Source organism: Cariama cristata, unplaced genomic scaffold (genome assembly GCF_000690535.1).
Source record: "Cariama cristata isolate BGI_N322 unplaced genomic scaffold, ASM69053v1 scaffold27975, whole genome shotgun sequence".
NCBI classification, from domain to species: Eukaryota; Metazoa; Chordata; class Aves; order Cariamiformes; family Cariamidae; genus Cariama; species Cariama cristata.
In genome coordinates, this window is record NW_009619784.1 from 11,317 (window position 1) to 32,421 (window position 21,105).

Sequence of the window (21,105 nt, forward strand, 5' to 3'; positions counted from 1 at the left end):
CCACTACCCCCGAAGCCACTAAATCCACCTCCACTATATCCACCACCACCAAAACTACCTCCACCAAAGCCAGCTCCATAACCACCTCCCATTCCCCCAAAACCACCTCCACCTGATCCAAATACTCCTCCCATACTTCCACAGCCCATTCCTCCTCCATAACTACCACCACTCATTCTTCCACCATAGCTACTGCGGCTAATCCTTCCGCAACTGCCACTGCTAAAGCCTCCTCCATAGTTGCTCCTGGAAACTCCTCCACCAAAGCTTCTCCCAGAAAAGCCTCCGCTTCCTCCAGAAGAGGTGTATTTTCTAGTGGACACTGAGGAGTATCCACCAGACTTGCGTACTCCACAGCTGCCACCCCCTCCACCACCACCACCACCACTACCACCACCTCCACTGCTAATTCTAGTGGAACTAGTCGAAGACTTAGTGCCACAGCTCATAGTGACAGCAGGTAGGAGTCTAACCACAATCCCAAATTTAGGTGCACAGCCTGATAAGATTCAGGACTGCAAATTTTCATCCTCAGCTCTCTCTATTTATACTTTTGACAGTGGGTGTCACCATCAGGGTGTTTCCTTCTCCCAGGGCATTTACATTTGTTTGTGCCAAGAATAATTTGCTGAACAATATTTTTGTGCTGATATCTCAGGCAATCTAGCCCACTGCTGGGTTTATGGTATTTATTTAAGGCCGAACACTTAATTTCTTTAGGGTGGCATTCTTTTCATTTAGCTTTTTCTGGAATAGGTACTCTTTTGCCTCATGCAGCCTGGATCTGCTTTACGATGGAAAACCCACTTTATACAGGCTCCTGTTGAAGCTAATGTTGAGATAACGTGTACCTGATGGAACTACACAGAGAGAATTTTTGTTCTCAGTTCTTCCCTAAAAGAAAGAAGATGGAGCCCAGATCTCTCTTGTTAGACTGCGTATTTATTTGTTCCATTCTTAATCTACTTCTCAGATTTTTGTAGCTGCCGCTGTCAAAGACTGTTGTTCTCTTTTGCTCTTTCATATTTTGTGCATTTAAGATCTTCTACACTGCTTATATTCTTTTTCTCACTATATGTGATAGTGCAAGAGTTTTATTAATAGGACTGTATAACTTGTATATTTAGATTGCCCGACTTACACCCTTCCGTCACTTAGAGAGCATATTTATTTATATGCGAAGTCTATTTCAAGCGATGCAGTGGGATTCTTATTTAAAAATCAAAATCCTTCCTTTGTGAAGAAAGTGATAGCACAGCACACTAGATAGCTGAGTCCTAGAATTCCAAGAGAAAAAAAAGATTGGATTTTTTTCACTGAAGAGCTGTTGATCTAAAATAGTAGGAAGGTTAAGGATACTTTGTATTATATTGTATTGTATTGTATTGTATTATAAAGTCAATTGTGGCACAATTAGAAGCTGTATTAATGCAGACAATGACCTATTAAGTACTGTGTGGGAAGACCTTTTATGATTTAATATAAAACTGCTCATTCTGTCTGTTGTTACTGTGTCATATATTACAGGTGATGGAATAATTATATATACTGCTCTTAATGCAGAGATCCTTAAGAGTCTAAAATAGTATCCTGAGAGAAAGACTGAAAGGCTTTTTACACAAATCGGTTGAAATCAGACTGTTGAGACCACAAAAGAAATTACGACCAACTTCAGTCTTGCACTGATCCCCAGAAGTTTACCCAAGATGGACTTGTAAATGGTTTTCATCCGCAATTGTTAGATTTGATGCTAAAGCAGAGGATCTGAAGACAGAATTGCACGTTTCTGAAAAATCTGTAAGAAGAATCTGAGTTTGGGCAAACAGTGCTGGCTGACTCTTTGATTCCAGATGACTATCATCTGCAAAAATACGCTCAGGTTATAATGTTTCATGTTTGTCCTGGGTGAAAACTAAATATTCTGGTTCAAATACAGAATCTCATTTCCTCAGCATCCACTTAGCTCATAAAAGTACTGCAGGCTTTTATGAGACATTTACATCTTTTTTTTTTAATACAGTAGAGACTTCATTCATGCAAACAGCCAGTCCCTACCGCTTAATTGCAAACAACAGCAAAACCATCAGCATTTGTGGTCTTGCTGTAGATGGACCCCAAATTGTTACAGTTTGCTCTGAAGAAAGTGTACATGTTTCCAGTGACAGTGGTTTTCTGTGTTACTGAAACATCTTCATTGCTTTTCCTCCTCTCTGTTTGGTTACTGATCCTCTGATGACTGTAAGGTATTTAGGAAATGTAGCAATCTCCCCCTAAACCTCAGGTGCAGGAAACAACGCAGGGCACATCTGAGGAACTGTCCTTTGTTGTCTGCTGCCCTTCCTTCTCTCAGCTGCTTCAAAAAGAGCTCTTGTAGGTGGCAATGCAGTGCAGTCCTTGCTTTCCAAAGGCCACTTTGGTTTGGAAGTTGATCGTATGTTGCTGCTGGTTTTTACACTCTGCTATCAGTCTCCATGTGCATGATTCTTTTACAAACTGTATCTCTGCCTCTTCACTTCTAGGCTTTTTTATGTTAAATTAAGGATTATTTAACATTTTCTGATTGAATCCATTGTCCTGTCCTTTGCACTGTGCTTTTGCCAGCATTGCTTTATTGCTGCTTATGCAATCTCTTTCAAAAGCTCTGTGATTTTATCTTGCTATTTGATATACTCAATGGCTCAAAGATGATGAAAGATTTCCAGGAGCTTGGTGATGTGATAATTTCTCCTTGATTCACAGCTGGAGGATGGTAGTGTCACCTCAGCAGCGTAAACACAGTTTCTGGGCTTCTGCATGTTCTGTTATTGGTGCTGAAAGATGTAGTTTACTATATGCAAAATGTTTTTTCTTTTTAGTGTTGTTTTGCCTTTCTGTCTGGGTAATCTCGTTTTGGTCAAGGGGGGCCCTTTTTCACAAATTTCACTATGGTAAGTAAAATGGATTATCACATTCAAATTTCCATCAGTGATCGTGGTGATCTTCCTTATAGATGCTTTTCATAGACAAGCTAGAACAATCTATGGGTTTGTTAGTGATAGCGAGCAAAAAATTCTCTGGAATTATTAAAACAAGGGTAAAAACATTTGACAAAAGAGTCTCTTAATCTGTTTATGTACTTTCTGAGAACCTACATTGTTTCCTATTTTATTTATAGGTTGTCTTTTTCTGTATGTACTTGTTCACAGCAGGGACTTGTCCATACTGGAAGGTTCTTCTGATAAGGGCATATCTTTTTGCACGTTTGGAAAATACTTTAAAAAAGAAAGCAGTGAAAGAAAAGAAAGAGTCAAGCTGTTGTAGTGTGGAGAACTTTAGATAGCCTCAACATTTCATTTTAGTTCTATATTATTACCACTACTTATATATAAAGGAGGAACACAAATAAAAGGTTTTGCCTTTAAATCTTTGGTAGCTTTTAAGTCATATGCTCACAGGATGTTCCTTTTTGTCTTTAGTGTTGCTATTATTTCATTTTTGTTACTAGTTCAATCTTAGTGCTTTTTATAGAAATCCTGCTGGCTATTACAATATGCTGTATTCTTAACAGCTGAAAATTTTCCCTTGTGATTGATATTTTATTTCTTTCACAGTCACTGTGTTCTCAAAAATGTAGTATGTCTCTTTGGACGGTAATACTAAGGTACTTGAAAAATACAGGTGAACTATGAGTACTTTATCCTCTTGTAAATTTGCATACATTGAATTCCTCTCTGGCATATTTTAATTTGTTGGTTATTAAATACTTAACTGTGCAAATATTTACAAACCAGAGAAGATCCATTCTGTGGACAAGAATTTTTCCTTTCTGGGCTTATTTAAAGAGCCTTCAGAAATTTTTGTTTTGTGATGCTTTCCGCTACTGTGTTATATGGATGATGTAAAGTTTATAATTTACCGAACAACCTAAAAGGAAGTGGCAATTTTAGGACCTTTTTTATCTTTTTCCTATATATGATGCACAGTTTAATCGTTAATGTTTTTGTGTTGATACAGCATCCAGTATGCTATATAACATTGCTGTTTCCAAATCAGAGCAAAATAAGGACGTTTATTACCACAGCTACCAGCATTACTCAGCCTGCAGAGTATCTGAATGTTTTGACACAGTGTACTGCTTCTTGTTAAGCTCAGCACATGCCACATTTCAAGTACAGCCGACATTCTTTCACTCTCTCTCTGTTATTGTTTTCCTTTTAATCAGGCCTCCGTGATATATATCAAAGTGACTGCCTAGCATCAGAATGAAGACAAACTCTGTGAGCCGCCCGTGCTGCTGTATATTTTAGCAAAACTGCGAGACTTTTACAATAGGCTGGAGCTGCTGCATTCAAAACAGACCTGGAGAAAATGTATTCTCACTTTTGTGTCTGTGCACCGAAAAATTAAAACATTTCCCCTTAATTCAGTGTCATTCTGATGCCATGCCTCAGGCAACTGCTAGAGTTTATTCTCTTGATCTATTTAATAATCTCTTCCCATCGCTCTTACCAGAAGTTTTTGTAAGAAGAGAGGATCTGTTTTCACCTAGGATTCTGTGCTCGCTCTTCATTCCTACTTCATCTCATAACGTTCTAGTGAAATCACAATAATTACTAAATAAGTTTGTATTAGACCCAGCAAAGGCACCAAGGACTCTTAAGGCAGCAGTGACCTTGCCTGTGAAGTTTAAAACCTCTAGCACTCTCCTAGCGCACACTTTTGTGCAGGATAACTTTTTTGTCATTTGGATGTGACAGCCGTGGGTCGAGGCTTTTGTGCCCTACAGCCGACAGGCAGTTTACAGGCTGGTAATTACTGCCCATCAGCTGCCCGTTATCATTTCTATCACTTTCTGAGCCAGAATCAGAGTTGTCCCTTCTGTGATTATCCCAGTCTCCTACCGCATGAAGTCCATTTGATTGGAATGGTTTATTTGTTGGTACCAAAATGGAACAGCATTTTTCGTATTGCTTATAACAGCTGGAGGGCACGATAAGAGCATCTGCCAACGAGGCCTCCTGCCTCTGTCTAGAGCTGAGGTGCCTCAGCCCCTTTGGGATGAGCAGGCTCAGATCCCCTCCAGGCTGCGGGCATCTACAGCTGTTCTGTCGCCTTAAGGGCTTTGGTCACTGCAGTCTCCTGCGAGATGGAGCACAGGGGTTTAAATCCCCGCCTGCAAAGACACTCCTCTGCATGTTGTACTTTCTGTTACTACAACTAATGTGTGGTATGAAAGGCATCTGCTCTTCCTGAGGTGTTTCAGAGGGAGGAAGGTCGTGCTGGCCTGGGGGAGGCATGCTGCTGGGCTGAGCTCTGCGGGGGATTCGCACACCTCGGGGGCAACCGGCGTGGTTTCTGCTGGGAAGGAGCTGGTGCTTGCTCCCCTTAGCCTCAGCCTGATCTGAGCAAGTGCAGAAGCAGCCTAGAGAACTTTTAGTCAAAAAGTAAGGTTTAGGGAATATAATAGTTCAAGGTGGTTAAATACCGGCTGAGCCAGGATTTGGGAATCAGAGCTTCAGACTTCAGCCAGTCTAAGTGTAGCTGAATCCTGTTTATGCCTTCTGCCTTTGAGGGTCTGGCCCCTGCTTGATTGTCCATATAAAGAATTATTATCACAAAAAACCCCAAACACTTTAAGGAAATGACTGCCTAAGCAACCTGTGTTACCCGCTCATAAAAGTGAAGAAAAACCACTAGGACATTCATGTTGAGATGGGTGGGCTCTAGAAAGATTTGCTACTGTCTTCTTCCACCCCAGCGGTGCAGTGAAGTGGCATGCTTTGCTGTACTAATTCTGTAGCCCACGAATATGAAAGTAGCCTGTGTAGCATGTGAGAATTCATAGGGCTGACGGTTAGTGCTAAACAAAAGAGAGATCAGCAGAATATATGTATAGGCAATTTTGAAATTACATCTATGCCTTCAAATGGACAAATTAATTTCTCTGGGAGTTCTGAAGCCAAACACACAGGAGCGTGTGTGCACATTTATTTTTGCCTAAGGTTGTTCTGAAGGTCTTGTTCTAACACGTACCACGATTTTCTTCTCAGAGCACTAATAGGAACACCAGATAAGTATCCGAATTGCAACATTTTGTGCTCATAAAATTAAAGCTTATTATGCTGATTAATGCCTAATAACATGCATGCAAATAAAAAGTGCGAGGTTCTCCTCACTTCTCTTAGTATTGCCGGAGTCCCATTTTAAGCATGCCCTAAACTTTGACACCTGACACTAGAGTATTTGTATTTCTTACTCCTGCTTTGCAATAATTTTAGTTTTCTAGCTCTGTTCCTCCACACAAGTTGTTTTCCATCATTGTGATTATTACTGCTCTCTCAGTAAGCAAATGATAGTGGCGATGTAGCTGCAGGTTTTTTATATACAAAATGCAAAAATGAAAGAATACTTAAACTGGCACCTTCTTCCAGGGTATGGTAAGAAACTATCTAAATTCATTCTTCTTTTTGTCTGTAATGAGCAATAATGCCATGATTAAGTAGGTATTTTGTAAAGTTTACTGGTGGTTTGTATTTATTTTGTCACATACTGTAATGTGTAGCAAATAAACTTTATTATGAGGCTGGTTTGCATTATAGATGCAAGCTCATCACAGGCAGGGAACATTATAAGAACACCTTGTTAAGAAAGGTACAGATTTTAGGTCAGGAAGAAGACAGTACGATCAATGTTGAGTAGTAAAAGTAGTAATAGTAGTATTATATTATTTATCCTAATTGCTCAGAAATTTTTACTTATTTCTGTGCGTGATTATAACCTATCAATGTAAGCATTTAAATCAGCAGCAGAATTGCATAGCATATGCCAACACCTGCTATTCTACTGTTTGGGTGTTTGTGCTGCAGCACTGGTTTCTCAGACTCGGTTCTGAACTGCCTCCTGGCCTTCAGGAGTCTCCTTCTGGAGTCTCCTTCCCACCCTTCAGGCTCTTCAAGATTCATTCTGCTTTGCTCTCACAAGGGCTTGTTTCAGTGGAATTTCTTCCACAAGGTTAGATACATAGATGCTAGATAATTAGATAACTGGCAGTAAAAATACTATAAGTAAGTTATGTTTTTGGAAAGAAGTGTGGGACCAAGGAGCAAGAGGTACCAGCAGTCCCCAGAGCTGCTGCGCTGGTGCAGAGCAGCAGGCTCCAGCAGAGACAGACTGATCCTCCAAGAAAATTGTGTCGAACCTCCTTAGTAGCCTCCTGGGTGTTGCTGTAAGGCCAGGGGTCAGGTGGATGGCCTGTAAATCACCCTCTAAAAGCCAGGAAGCATGCAGTCAGCAGAAACATTTTGAGATTAACCTGGCAGGCTCGTAGAGGAGGTGTGAGAAGCCGGGCTCCTGTATTGGGAGTATTCTTTAATTTGGGCTGTTAGTTTAGTAACCTGAATAGACAGGTCTAAGAAAGAATTGTCACAGCTTGCAAGAGGTGTAAAACTAGCAGAGCAGACAGGGAGGGGAGATTTAGGGGGTAGCTAGCAATATAGAAACAAGCATGATTTGATGCTGCAAGGGTTTTAAAAATGAAGTAACATGATTTTGCAATAGGAGGGAGATGGGGGTATCCTTGCAAACGTAATCAACACTGCCTCTTTGCATGTCAGGTCAGGGATATCAGTGCACACTTACGTATGAAGTAGTCCTTCATGAAGATTAGCCACTTCCTCAGGCCCCCCTAGAGACACTGGTCAGAAAAAAAAATTTCTTCCTAGATTTTTCTTCTTTTCACATTCTAATCACATTGGCTGAGAGCCTGGCATAAGGCAATGCAGTGAATCACTGGCACAGATGTGCCTGGAACTCGGGCGTTCAGGATTCCCGTTCCCACGGTCTCCCACTCAATCTGTGTTTCTCAACCTTCTCCAGTGGGTGATGCCTTCCTCAGGGTGAAAAAACAAAACCTGTGACTGTAAAACAGAGAGAGAAAAACTTGCAGTGGTGACACTCCTCTCTGGTTCCCTTTGTTAGTGTTTAAGCAGATGAGTTTAGCGGTGCAAGGGATAAAGAACGTATTAGTGAACGGGTGTCAGGTGAGAAGCCCTCTGAATTATTTTCCAGTGAAACTCCCCATATAGTTCGTTTCAGCAATTCAGCCCATAGAAGTTCTGGTTACGCAGACCCCACACTTTAGCTAGCCTCAACAGAAATGAAAAGCACCGTAAGGGATACAGCATGGGGGAGCGGGCAGAGAGAACCCTCTGGCCAATTTGCAGCTGTCCAGGGCATAAAGGAGGAAAACATGGCTATAATGGAAACAAAGGAAAAAGTTCAGTCCCTATCTTTTAGGGCATTCGCACCCTTATCATAGTGAGCAGTCCCTCTACTGTGTGATCTGTAGGCAACCCTTAAAATTGGTTTGGGAATCTTTTTTCTTGGGTATCTTTTTTTTCTCTCAACCTACCACTGGGTTTTGTAAAATCACATCCTCAATATGAGTAAGTTGCCAGTCTTCTTTGTAAAATGTATACCTGTCTGTACTTAGACATGAGAAATGCCCTGAAGTGGAAATACATAGAAGAAGCCAGGTATTGTACAGCTACCAGACAGCAAGGCATGGTTATCATCAGTAAAACTAGCCTGTGAATTCCTTCTTCTGTAAGACCATATGCGTGCAATTTGGCTCATACTTCAGATTTATGAATTTATTTTACAGTACAGATGACTACTGTCACAAAGTAGAGACATCCTATTACTGCACTTTTATCCACTTGTTATCCAGTGTGTACCCGAGCCGGTAGCACTCACTATGTGTTCGTTTTGGATAATTAATTCTATGTGAGTTGAGTTCTGCACTCAGGGATGTTTTGGTACCGGGAGTTGAAAATTTCCATCTTTAAATTCCATGATAAAAAAATTTCACAATGCATTTTAGTGACTCCTTAGGAAGAAGGTTTTTTTAAGAGACTTTCTAGGGAATAGTAAGTTCCTTAAACACACCTTCTTTTTCTCTGATAGAAGTTAATAGCAAAAACAAGTAGGTTTTTTGACTGCTAGTTTTCCCATACAGGGACCACCAGAGCATTGTGTGTAGTAGTGTATTCTTCAAAGTTTTGCCCAATCAGTCTTAAATGGTGAATATGTTGCTGCAAACTTTTGGGTCTTACACATAATCTGACATGTTATTGTGTATTCCACAGGTAGGGCTTGATATTTGTAACTGATTCAAACAAAAATGTCCGCTAAAGGAAATTTCTCCCAGACATGGCTTTCTGGTTGCATCAGAGAGAAGCAGAGATTTATTAGCATTTTTTTTTTTAGGTTTGTTTTTTTTTCTTTTTTTCCACAAGAATACCAATCATGGTAGAGATTAACTTAGTTAACAGTGATTAGGAACAGAAATTCAGATGGAAGAAGCAGGTAGGCCATCCAGAGAGTTCTGATGAGCCCTTGGAGTGAACAGCGTTGAGTAACTTGAACAAGTGTTTGCTCTTGCTCTTCGCAGAGGCATGGTCGGACATGCTAGGTATGGTCTTGCTTGGTCCAGAGGCCCACTGGGGAGGTCCTGCAGTGGAAGATGCTGGTTTTGCCAATCAATCCTCAGACTTTCTAAAACTCCCTGTTAAAAAATGAAGGGAAGCAAGAATTTATTTGAAAAAGTGTTACCTCATTCAGTATTTTTAATCTTCTTGTTACTTCATAATTATAGACTGTGCAGTTCTCAGTGGACTAGATTTTTCCCCAGAATTCTGGAAAGCTTAGAACAGTGTCAGACTTAATATTTGTATAAGCATGTGTATTTGCAGCTTTATCGGATTAAATACATGGACCTGCTTCTATTCTCAACTGTGTAAGTGTAAATCACTCTTTAAATTTAGAGTGACTGTGCCAGTATAAATCAAACACAGATGAACTTAGAATTTGTATTTCTGTGTGTATGGGTATTTGCAACAAATTTTTAAAAGTTAAAGATGGATGGCACATACTATATTTTAATCTTGCCTACCAAACTTTAGCATACGTAGGACTGCTGCAAGTCAGATAGGATGTATTATCAAAGGAGTGAATTTTTACGGAGCAGTTTGCAAAGCCTATTAATTTTTAAAAACTAGATCTCATCTACACCAAATCTTAACAAAAATTCTTAATCACTACACAAAACCTTCTGAATTTACTGCCTTTGATGTTGCCAGCATCAAGAGAGTCTGTGTAGTATTCTTACTTTCTATATTGATGGCTTTTGGTCTCTAGTCAATACTTTGATGACCAACTGTCAGTCTGTGCATGTCAAAACAGCATGTTTGTGAGATAGACTACATCTTTAACTCAGATTAATATCCCTGTTACTTCCTTGATAAGAAGGAATAAATGGAAGTCTCAAAGCAGGATCATTTTCCATCTTTTTTAAAAAAATCAGAAGTGGAAGAGAATCTTTCTAAAAATTATAACTTCCTGTTAATTTTCAACATTTTCAGGCATTTGTCTGAGACGCTGTCAGGACCTGGAGCCTTACCCAATCTCATTGTTTTTATGGCTTCAGACACTTCCTCCATCGTTGCTCCTCTCTCCAATGTTTTATTCCCTTCCAGGCAGAGCTTCATGTTTTCAGCACCTCCTGGAAACACAGCCATGAAATCAGCCATGGAAAAGACCTTTGGTCATTCCCCATCTTTTACTACTTTAGGATTTTGCGGCTAATACCCCTTGTATTTTAAATCTCTTGAGTGTTCCAACTATTTTACCCTGCTTTAACCATTTTTCCCCCTTAATACCAGGAACATTTCTAACATTCAGCTTCATTCCAAAACTACTGACTTCTCTAGTTCCCTGCGTGCTTTGGATTGGACATTATTTTTCCTTTTCCCCCTTCATTTCCTCTTTGTACGCATCCTCTGATACAACTCTTCATAACATCCTCTTCATTCGAGTCACTTGTGAAAATACTACTATGTTGCTATGTTACTGTACAAGAACAAATGTCGGAGTGGACTTAAAACACGATTGGGAAAAAAAATAGCAAAAATATCTCCAGATTTCCAAATAAAGAAGGAAGTTGTCATCCCCTTTCCTGCTATTCAGAGAGAAAAGTGAATGGGAGGATGTACTCTTTTATTCCAGTTTTTACCTTGGCTTTCACAAGAGTCATCAGACTGGGACTGGCAAGATGAAGCGTGGGAGAGGCAGGATTTTCCTCCTCCTCCTCCACCACTGCCACCTCCTCCACCTGAAGTTTTACCACAGGTTGCACCTTCTGTTCTTCTTCCACTCCCTCCTCCTCCACCTCCGGAGGAGGAAATTCTTCCATAGGATCCTCCAGTTCTTCCTCCACTGCTTCCTCCACCTGAGGACCAACTACTTCCTCCTCCACTACTTCCTCTTCCAGAAGACCAGCTAGTCCCTCCATGACCTCCTCCTCCTGAAGATCCACCACCAGCTCCTCCCTGTGAGATGCTGTAAGAAGAAAAGGGCATGCATGTATAAGATTTATAGCAACACGACCAGTGTCTGGCATCCTATCGGCTGTATCGAGGCCACTTTCTGACTCCCTCTGAGCTCCTCGTATGACTGAGAGTACTGTTGTGTGAAACATGATAGTAGAGAACTGGTTTTAAACTATGCTAATTAAGGACAAATTAACTGATCTGCACAGAAGAAGAAAAAAAAAATAGATAATGGATGGCTTTAAAAGTCTTTCAAAATATGTACCACGAGTATTTATAAAAGACAGTTATTTTCCTGCTTACCTTTCATTTTCATATATACCTGTACTCCCTGATTGTACTTAGGAGAAGAAATGGCAAATTATAGTTCTAAATACTTTTGTAAATGTTTTTGACCAGTTCATAGTAAGTGTAGAATACTACAGCTTCGTATGCTGCCAGCTAAGATTTAGATTCTGCTTGAATTCTTGTGATTGTAGTAAATATGTTGATGAGGAATCAGTTGCACTAGTTCCCAATACAAATATCGCTACTTTCATCTTCACCGGTTTGCGAAGATGACGTGTTACTTAATCTGAATGTAGGTACCTAATATCACGCTGCCCTTCCTCAAGCAGTGCCCGGTACTGAGCAATCTCCTGTTCCAGGCGGGTCTTGATGCCCAGCAGCATCTTGTACTCCTGGTTCTGACTCTCCATCTCGCAGCGGATGCTGGCCAGCTCCTCCTCCAAGGGAGTGATCATTGCCTGGATTTGCTGCAGCCGCATGCTGTAGCGACGTTCTGTGTCTTCCAAGTTGGATTGCAAAGAGTCTACCTGCAAATGGAAAACAAAATACAGTGTTTATGGCAATGTGGCACGTTATGAGAATGTGGCAGGATTAGATCATTCTTATGCCCAAAATGAGAAAAATCTTACATGGTGTCAGATGTGCCAAGCATCTCCATTAAATGGAGTGCTAGCTATAGCTGATCTCCTGTCATTCCAGCAACGCACGTCTTCGTTGCATATCAGAGGATCAGAAGCAATCGTTACCTACCATGCTGATTTGCGACTGCAGCTCAATTTCCAGGCTCTGATATTCACGTCTCAGCACAGAGATCTGTTGGTTGCTTGATTGTATCTCCTGGCCACTGGAGTGGACTTGCTGACTCACTTCCTCCATCTGAAAAATGAATACACAGGACCGGAGTTCCTGAGTTTTACTTACAATGTGAACATGTTAGTTTATCGTGGAAGCATCTGGCAACACAAGTTGAAGCAGGGCTGCTTGTAATATGGGGGCTGTTTAAACTTGATTGCGTGGCTCTGCCAGTGCAGTTTGAGCCCCCTTGTGATTTCCTTTATTTTAATCAAAGAGATTCTACCATTATATGCTAAAAGCAATGGATGTTGTCATTCAAAGTGTCATTCATCTACAGGAAGTTCTTACCAAAAGTTGGTATTGTTTTTCTTTTGTAATGTGAACATTCAAATTGTAGCCATTTACCTTGCTTTCATACCACCTTTCAACCTCTTCACGGTTTTTCTGAATAATATTTTCATATTCTTGTCTCATATCATTCAGTTTTTTCAGCAGATCCTCTCCTGGAGCAGCATTCACCTCCACATTCACATCACCGCTGGACTGTGTTTGCAGCGATTTAATTTCCTAGAGAGAAAACCCAGGCCCAAGGCAAATAAATGAAAATGATGAAATTACTTTGCGAAAAATTTTTGAAGTCAATTAATTTGCTCTGATGTCATAAACCATCCTGGATCCTTTCAACAGCATATATACGTATGTTGGGTTTTTTTTGTTGTTGCAATTATTTGGCCTTGACTTCCCAGTCGTTGAGAGGGACTGTGCTCAGAGCTGCCCTGGAACAGCCTGGGCCGAGCAGTCAGCCCATCTCAGGAGGCCCCTTGCCGAGCTGCCGCACATTAGGAGAGCAGGGGAGACTATTTAGTGCAGAGGATGTTACCTGCAAAACATCCCCACATTTCCGATAAGCGTTCTTGTTTTTCTCTGCAGTTTGCATTTCAACGAGCTGGCTCTTACCTCCTCATGGTTCTTCTTGAGGTCAATCATCTCCTCCTTTAGAGACTCAAATTGCATTTCCAGGTCAGACCTGCTCAGAGTCAGATTATCCAACAAGGGTCGCAAGCTGTTAATGTCAGCCTCCACATTCTGCCGGAGACCATACTCGGTCTCATACCTGCGCCAAGGACAGTGCGGAAAGGTCAGCTTGGGCCTTGCGTTCTCGGTCCTTCTCCTACTGACTTTATCTGTGAAAAAGTTCACGTATTCCAGTATCTCAGTGTCTGCTTCTGTGTCTATACTTCGCAGCACATAGCGTCTCTCCACCAGCAGAATTACGAAATCAGCAGCCAGTACTTAAAGTTTAATACTAATATTAAAATGTATTAATATGTTAATATTAAAACTTTAATATTAAAATGTATTCTGTGGTCTTTTTCATTGTCTCTTCTTACTGTAGACTTTGTGCAGGTTTCATCTATCTGTTTCATCTGACTTTCAGTGAGAGAAAATCACTGCTTTTATTTCCTGAAAAATAAAGCTGCTTTAAAGCTTTGACTCCACAGCCATAAGGAGTATTCCCATTGAAGATCATTATAGAAATAATGAAGAATTTTGAAGTCTTACAAATTATTTCAGTTGTGCTGCCATGGAACCAGGAGGAATCCTAGTCTCTGTGGATTGATATTTGTTCGTGGAATGAATTTATGAAACTGAGTTAAGGAAAGTAGGAGAAAGGAAGTCAGTGCCTGGAAAAAAAGGGATATATATTTACTTTATCCTGAAGTCTTCTGCAGTCATCCTTGTGTTATCCAGGTCCAAAAGTACCCTGTTAGTTTCCACAGCTGCAGTCACAAGCTAGAAGAGAAGACAATATGCTGAGGAAAATTTTCCCTGTGAATCTCTCAGGTTTGCGCAAGGGACAGAAATACGAATGTGATGTTCTTGTTATAATTCCCAGGTGTCTGAGGGCAACAGCATTTCCTACGTACAGAGGCCTGGAAAGGTCATCTACAGTGCAAAACAAAGAGGTACCTGTGTGAAAATAGCATCAGAACTGCAAAAAAGGTTTTGTGAGTACAAGAGTCCTGCCAAGAGGCTTAGTGTCACTGCCATAGCTCTATCTCACCTTCCATGCCCGCGGGCCAAGGGCTATACTCAAATGTCAGACAGTGCACATCCCAGAGGGGAATTGTTACCATTTTTCCTATGCTCTAAAATCTACTTCAGGTACCCTGAGAGTCTGCAGTCACTGCCAACAAAGGGTCCATGGGGTGTGCTATAGAGGTTGTGCATTTTTTCTCCACCTCTAGTTGAAGACAGTTGGATGCATGCACAGAAGGCAGAATTTCAAGCGCAAGAGGCGCTTTCAGAGGGACAATGAGTTTAGAAGTATCCATGCTGGGTGCCTCAAACATTTCACTCAATCACAAAAAGTCTGTCAATGCTTAAACTTCTCTGACAAAGGATATCCTACCTGATTTTGAAGGTCTTCAATTTTTCCATAGTAGTGGCTGTAGTCCTTTGTACCAGTAGGACCTTGCTTCTGATACCACTCCCTGATTAATTGTTCAAGCTGAGCATTTTCCATTTCCAAATTTCTGACCGTATGCAGGTAAGAAGCCAGGCGTTCATTAAGGCTCTGCATGGTCAGCTTTTCATCGTTGGAGAGAATCCCCACATTCCCTCCACGAAAGCCACCACTGCCAAAGCTGCCACCAGTGAAATCAGCGCCACTTCCACCAAAGCTTCCTCCATAACCACCACCAAACCCACTCCCACCTGATCCAAAGCCTACTCCCATGCCACAGCCCATTCCCCCTCCATAACCACCACTGCTCATTCCCCCTCCATAACCACCACCGCTCATTCCTCCTCCACAACTACCGCTGCCCATTCCTCCTCCATAACTACTGTGCCTGATCTTTCCATAAGTGCCTCCGCCAGCTCCCCCACCATAGCTGCTCCTGGAACTTCCTCCACCACAACTGCTGCCAGAAATCCTGCCACCACTGCTTGTCCTAGAAGTGATCCTTCTTGAGGAGGCAGAGGAAGACTTGCTGCCCCCTCCACCACCACCACCGCTGCTAGCACTGCCACCACTGCTGCCTCGCAGGCAGCTTTTAGAGGTCTGCTTGGAGCCGCAGCTCATAGTGGTGGCAGCTGACGACTCAGGTTAAAACTCAAAGCTGGTCTTACAGTTGTTCTGGAATCATAGCTCCAACTTCCACCCTGCCTGGCCTGCATTTATACCGGAGATAGTGGGCGTCGCTGTCAAAGGGAGTACCTTCTTTCCATGTGCATTTGCAAGCCGTAGTTTTTACGCCAAGGGTAATTTACCAAAGGGAGATGTTTGACAGTGTCAGGAAGCTTAACACATACTCCAAGTGTTCATGACCGTTTGTTTATTAATACAAAACATGTAATTTCTATTGGGTGGCTCTGAATTAGGTAGATCTTTTCTGTGATCTAGTCCACTGACTTGCAGTCATCTGAATTAAGCTCATCCCACTCACCTCATCCTGTTCACATCTCTTTCAGCACAACAATAAACTGTCATAATATGGGACAGCCATGAATGTTACTATCTCTCTTTTAATGTAGTCGTTCCTCATACTAAAAAAACAGATATTTGTCAAGGAATCCCAGCTGATTTTTTTATACTTAAGTGATATTTTAATAGGTTCTGGTTTATGGTTACCTTATGCTGTATGCTCCTTATTTTCAGTCCTTTATTGTTTTATGCCTTTTGAAAACATACCGCAGGATGTATTTTGTAGGTACACTGAACCATTCTGACATCTTTGTAATTTCTCATAAAAACTTAGTGAACATTGGCAAATACCATATGTGTCAGCAATTTATTCCAAATATACATCTACAATTATATTTTATAGATAACAATTTAATTATGAAAAATTGTATGACAACAACTGGAAAATAGCTCTGTGTAAGACTGTGAGGAAAGGAAGTGTGACCGGTTGTTGCAGGGAATAACTCTTCCTGTGCTCAGACTAAATGCAGTTACAGGATGGTCGAGAGACCTGGGAAAGTCTCCTGGCTCTGGGCTAGTCTCTCTTGACATGTCTGTGAATATGAGTGGTGATATGTTCTCACTCCTGAAGGGATTTCAAAATTTCAGTCAGGATGTTTTCCTTCCGCAGTGCAAATACAAACATACTTACTTGGAGGAGGAAGGTTAAGTTCCTGGTTTTGGGATTAAGTCATCAAAATAGCGTTTTCCCTTCGGTTTTGTTTTCCATTCATGGACACAGCATGGCCAAAAGTAGGAAATATTTGCTATCTTGCATCTTCTTTTAAGATTGTGTCTTTTTCAAATAGATAGCAGTGGGTAGTTCAGCTGAGCATCCATCTTCTGAGCTCTTACAGCAACCTGAGCCTCAAACACTTCAAATTTCTTTCCTGACTGCTTCCCATGTCTGTCCTCCTTCCCAGGCACGTGATCTTTAGCCAAGTGCAGTCTGTTAGCTGCCATTCTTTGTAGGTTGAACTACCAGTGTGATACCCAACTGCCTGTATTGATTTGGTATAGTATTCTTTTCTTGCTCAGCCTTTGGTCGTTGCTAATTTAGATGTTTGTTTGTTATGGCTTAGAGCAAGTGTTTGTGGAAACATCTTTTTATAAATGCCCCTCCCAGCACACCCTCGCCCACACAGTAGGACACACCTGAAGTTTCGTCTTCTGCATTTCTGAAATGTCCAAGGAAGCAAGGCCTTCTCTGGCTTGTAGAAATTTAAATTGTTCACTACAAATCTTAGTGGAGTCTAAGCCATAATTTTAGCTTGTTCCAGTGAGAAATCCTTTTATTTTGAAGTGCACGAAATTCTCTTCTATATTAACAGCTACTTTGGCTCATGAAATATTGGGTTGCGTTCTGTTTAACTGTTGGCTTCCAGTTGCTGACACTCATGTTATAAGGGCATGGATACGTTTCTATGTTGTTCTGTATAATTCTGCAGAAGGGTAAGGTTTTGTGGGGGTTTTTTTGGAAAGATGTTTATTACATCTTTTGTCTGAGTCATTCCTTTCAGGTGGACTGAGCTTCATGTTTTCCATTCACAAAAAGAGCACGTTTGGAGTGCTTGAATATCAGTGAGGATGCTTGTGTGCAACATACTTCACAGCTTCATGATTAATACATGAAAGGAAGATTTAATGCCATCTTTCCTCAGAATTCATGCAGGCCACATACCTCAATAATGAAGATTAGCTCCTTAAAACTGAAGAAGCCTGATGGATTCAGTGTATCTGGAAATGACTAGCGAGGATCAGAAGGGGAAGTTACAGAACAAATGGTTCCTGAAAGGAGTGTTTTGTTTCAAAGTTTGCTGTAAAATGGAAGCTGTTTTACGAGATGGTAGTTTTCTCTGCAGTTATGTCTCATAGGATTGTCCAGGCATTTGCAACATACTGAGCTAACTAGATAATCTTAGATAATGTTTCCAGCAAAATCTAGAGATAGTGCTGCAGAAGAGAACCCAGAGGTCTGGGAAAACCTTAGCATAGGAGAGATTTCAATAAACTCCACAGGAACTGCAAGGAACCCCAACAATGTCTGTGAAATGGAACAGTGAAACATTATGAAATCTCAGACTGGTGCTGCTTATTGCAGCATCAAGCTGCTGCTCCACAAACACATCAAGGCACGTCCACCCGAAGCTGGTGTGCCCTTTGCTCTCACACCCCGCGGCACAGCCCAAGGAGCTGTGAAGGCTTCCTCTGGCATTGCCCAGACTCCAAACTGCCTGGCATTGCTCCGGGATGCGATGCTCGTAACCAGCTGAGCATCTCAATTAACTTTCCTCTACTTGCCTGCCTGAGTGGACTTACCAGTGCTGGAAACGGGCACTGACATATCTTCCGACTACACTGAGGACAGGTCTGCATCGTGGGCAGATGAACAAAGCTGAGAAAACTCCAGTCGCTGCAACAAGCAGGGGCTGAGAGGCAGCTATGGCTGTGCTTAGCAAGAGGCTGAACAGCGTGACAGGGCAGGAGCCCTCATTTATCACCAGTGAATGTCTCTACAGACTCTGTGTTGTGCGTCCTCAGCCCTGGCTGCTGGCAGGTATTCAGGCAGAGTCTCAGGTGTGTTGGGTATGAGTATTAAAGAGGTCTTTTGGATTCTTTTCTGCTTGAGAGACTTCTGAAAGGCTGCTCCAGAGAAGCTGCGATCATCTGTGCCTCTCATACTGGTACAAAAAAAAAGTGTGAATTGGACTGCAAGGTGAAATTTAAAACATGGGACTTGTTTTGAAATGGATTTTTTTTTTTTGCACTGGGCATAACTAGTAGATAGAGCATACAGTCAGCATGTACCCTCAAAGCCGACAGTTTAATGGCATTTGGGAAAACCTGCCCTTGCGCATTGACTGACATGCTTCAGGTCAGAGCCAAAACAGGAGGGGGTGGAGGAGGAGGAGGAGGAGGAGGAAGATGCCTTGGGGGCAGATGGCACCACAGTTGTTTGCAAGGAGGCCTCTTCCCTTTTCCTGTGATGAAAGTGTTACGGGCTCCTGCCCAGGAGAGGATGGTGGACTATTTAAGCCTGAAAGGCTCACCCAGCGTGGGCATGCATTCGCCCAGTGCGCTTGAGTGGCAGAATTATCATGTGCTCCTCTGAAAGCAGAGGCTGGGAGAGAATGAAGTCATCTTCTTTTGGGGCTGTGGGGCAGCAGGAAGGGGTGAGGCTGACATGGCCTCCGTGGTGGGCTGGGGTGATAGCACGGTGATGGGTGTGTGGGCTGAGCACACGCAAGCTCCCCTCAGCTCCCGTGGCACCGCCTTTTCCGAGCTCTGCATTTACAGCCCCCTTTGGACTGATACATTTGGGAGAAACTGCTGAGGCTGCTGAGCACATTTGGGCGGGTACGACCGGACTGTTACCCACCCTTTTCAGTGCTTCGGTCGTGGTGAATCCTCGTCCATCCTTCCTACTTCTGGTCAGGTCTTGTCAGGAAAATTCAATTTGCTTATGTTGCTACACAGAGATAAACTGTGGAAGATCTATCTGGGGAATATGACTCATTCTCATAATTATACATTATAAACTAACTTCCATTATATAATCATCAAGCAATTTTATTAACACCAGATAATCCCATAGAACAGTATTTCTCCATAGTAAAGAAGAAACCCAGTCCCTGAAGTATGACTGTGTTGGAGGGAGATCACTGTTCTCGTTCTGAAGGTGTACACTGCTCTTCCTTCCACTGAGGTTCAGCTGGCTAACACTTGGCATGAAACTGTTCTCCTCTCCATTAAAATTTAAATGACGAGGGTTTTTTTCTTATCCCGATAAAAAACTAGATGTTTGGGAACTGAAAAATCTGAGAAAATTTGATTCAGATTAGTTGAAACATGTTAGGGCTCAATCATGTTATGTTAATGGTAGGTTAACTGAGAGTTCTAAACAAAAAGTAATTCCCACTTAACGATTCCCAATTGTTTACTCTGCAATGAGGACACAACGTGCTTTGGAATCTTTTTTTCCCCACTAACTCAGCTGTTGGTGCTGGGCAACAGTTCCAACCAGAAATATTTGGAGTTGAAAATGTTGTCCCTTCTAACTATTTCCGGTGAAAAGTATGATTTTCTCTAAATGACTATTTGTAATTAGAAATAGTTCTGCCAAAAAACCTGTGCCCCATTCTTCTCCAGGCAGTGGGACACTCAACTAGTGGACTTTGATTCGTTCCCACAGCAGTCTGTACAACTGCCGTGAACCCCCTTGGAGCATCTTCAAATATATTTAGCATTACTTAGTGGAACAGTACACTGGAGGTATTGTTTGTTCTCTTTCTTTCTTCCTGTATGTACTTATGGCCACATCTAATAAAATAAAGCAGTGCCTTTTTAGAGCTCAGTGAAATTCTGTGAAAATCATCTGCATATGATCATTCCCTGCATGCCAAAACATACTGGTCCTTTTTTTAAATGAAGGGTTTTAAAATATTTGTTTTGAAGTGAGACAGTAAGTCCCTACCTCTCTTGCAGTCTTCTGCAAGAGAGGGTGTAAGTCTTAGCATCTGCCCACACCCCGAGATGTGTTGTCACGGGGAATATTGCTGGAACATATCCTTGTTGTGTCTGATGGTCCCAACGCAGCACAGTCACCCACCTGTCAATTCGAACTGGACTGCAGCACTGGGAGGGGATCTGCTGCCCTCCATGTAGGGGTAGTCAGTAGCATCCAATCCAGCAAACATCTCGCCTTTAGGAAAAAAAAATGATTCTTGCCTACATTATACTTGATCTCTTACTCATTCGTTATTGCAGAGACTAGTACTGATGAAACATTAAAGGGCACCTTCAAAAGATCCACCACCCAATGGAACAATGATGATTATGATAGGAACAGTAATTAGGTGAGTCAGAGCTGAAAGAGACTTTTAGAGTACAAACCCTTTGGCTGGGAACGTCCTCATTTGGGGTCTAAACAGCCCCTTGCAGAGCTGACTCTTTGGGGTCTCAGCTAATGCTACTTCATTGGCAAGACCTTTATCAGCAAAAGCTCATTGTAACACGATTACAGCCCCTACAGGGAGCCTGGGTTTCACTGTGCTCCTGCCTCACCATGTGATGCAAAATATTCCAGTGCCATTTGAAAAACATAAGCAGGTATTAGCAAATTGGTGCAGCGAGTTTCAGCCTGGCGTCCATTCTGTGCACTTACATACAGGAGAACGCAGCTGGGGT

General features: G+C 41.8%; 2 protein-coding genes across 2 annotated transcripts in view; both read right to left on the reverse strand.

Moving 5' to 3' along the window:
- Positions 1-179, reverse strand: part of LOC104162614 (keratin, type I cytoskeletal 10-like) — a 5,307-nt gene extending 5,128 nt beyond the window's left edge. Inside the window, exon 1 of the mRNA XM_009701382.1 lies at positions 149-179. Coding sequence (XP_009699684.1) covers positions 149-176 — 28 coding nt within the window. The 5' untranslated portion in view covers positions 177-179. The remainder of the gene's footprint in view (positions 1-148) is intronic.
- A 9,339-nt stretch (positions 180-9,518) lies between these two features.
- Positions 9,519-15,537, reverse strand: LOC104162618 (keratin, type I cytoskeletal 13-like). Its single transcript, XM_009701385.1, has 9 exons — positions 14,863-15,537; positions 14,161-14,243; positions 13,407-13,563; positions 12,855-13,016; positions 12,405-12,530; positions 11,955-12,181; positions 11,051-11,376; positions 10,439-10,546; positions 9,519-9,544 (listed from the first exon to the last, which is right to left on the reverse strand). Exons 1-9 carry the CDS (start codon positions 15,535-15,537, stop codon positions 9,519-9,521), a joined length of 1,890 nt encoding a protein of 629 aa, XP_009699687.1.
- Positions 15,538-21,105: the final 5,568 nt, after the last annotated feature.

Bases quoted from the DNA above. Each gene is read 5' to 3' on its own strand.
- LOC104162618 (XM_009701385.1), bottom strand. From the start codon at position 15,537: ATGAGCTGCGGCTCCAAGCAGACCTCTAAAAGCTGCCTGCGAGGCAGC. The intron at 14,244-14,862 runs GTAGGATATCCT...CTTCTCTTCTAG, and splicing joins TTGAAGACCTTCAAAATCAG to CTTGTGACTGCAGCTGTGGA. The intron at 13,564-14,160 runs GTAAATATATAT...TCCTTGGCGCAG, and splicing joins GCAGAAGACTTCAGGATAAA to GTATGAGACCGAGTATGGTC.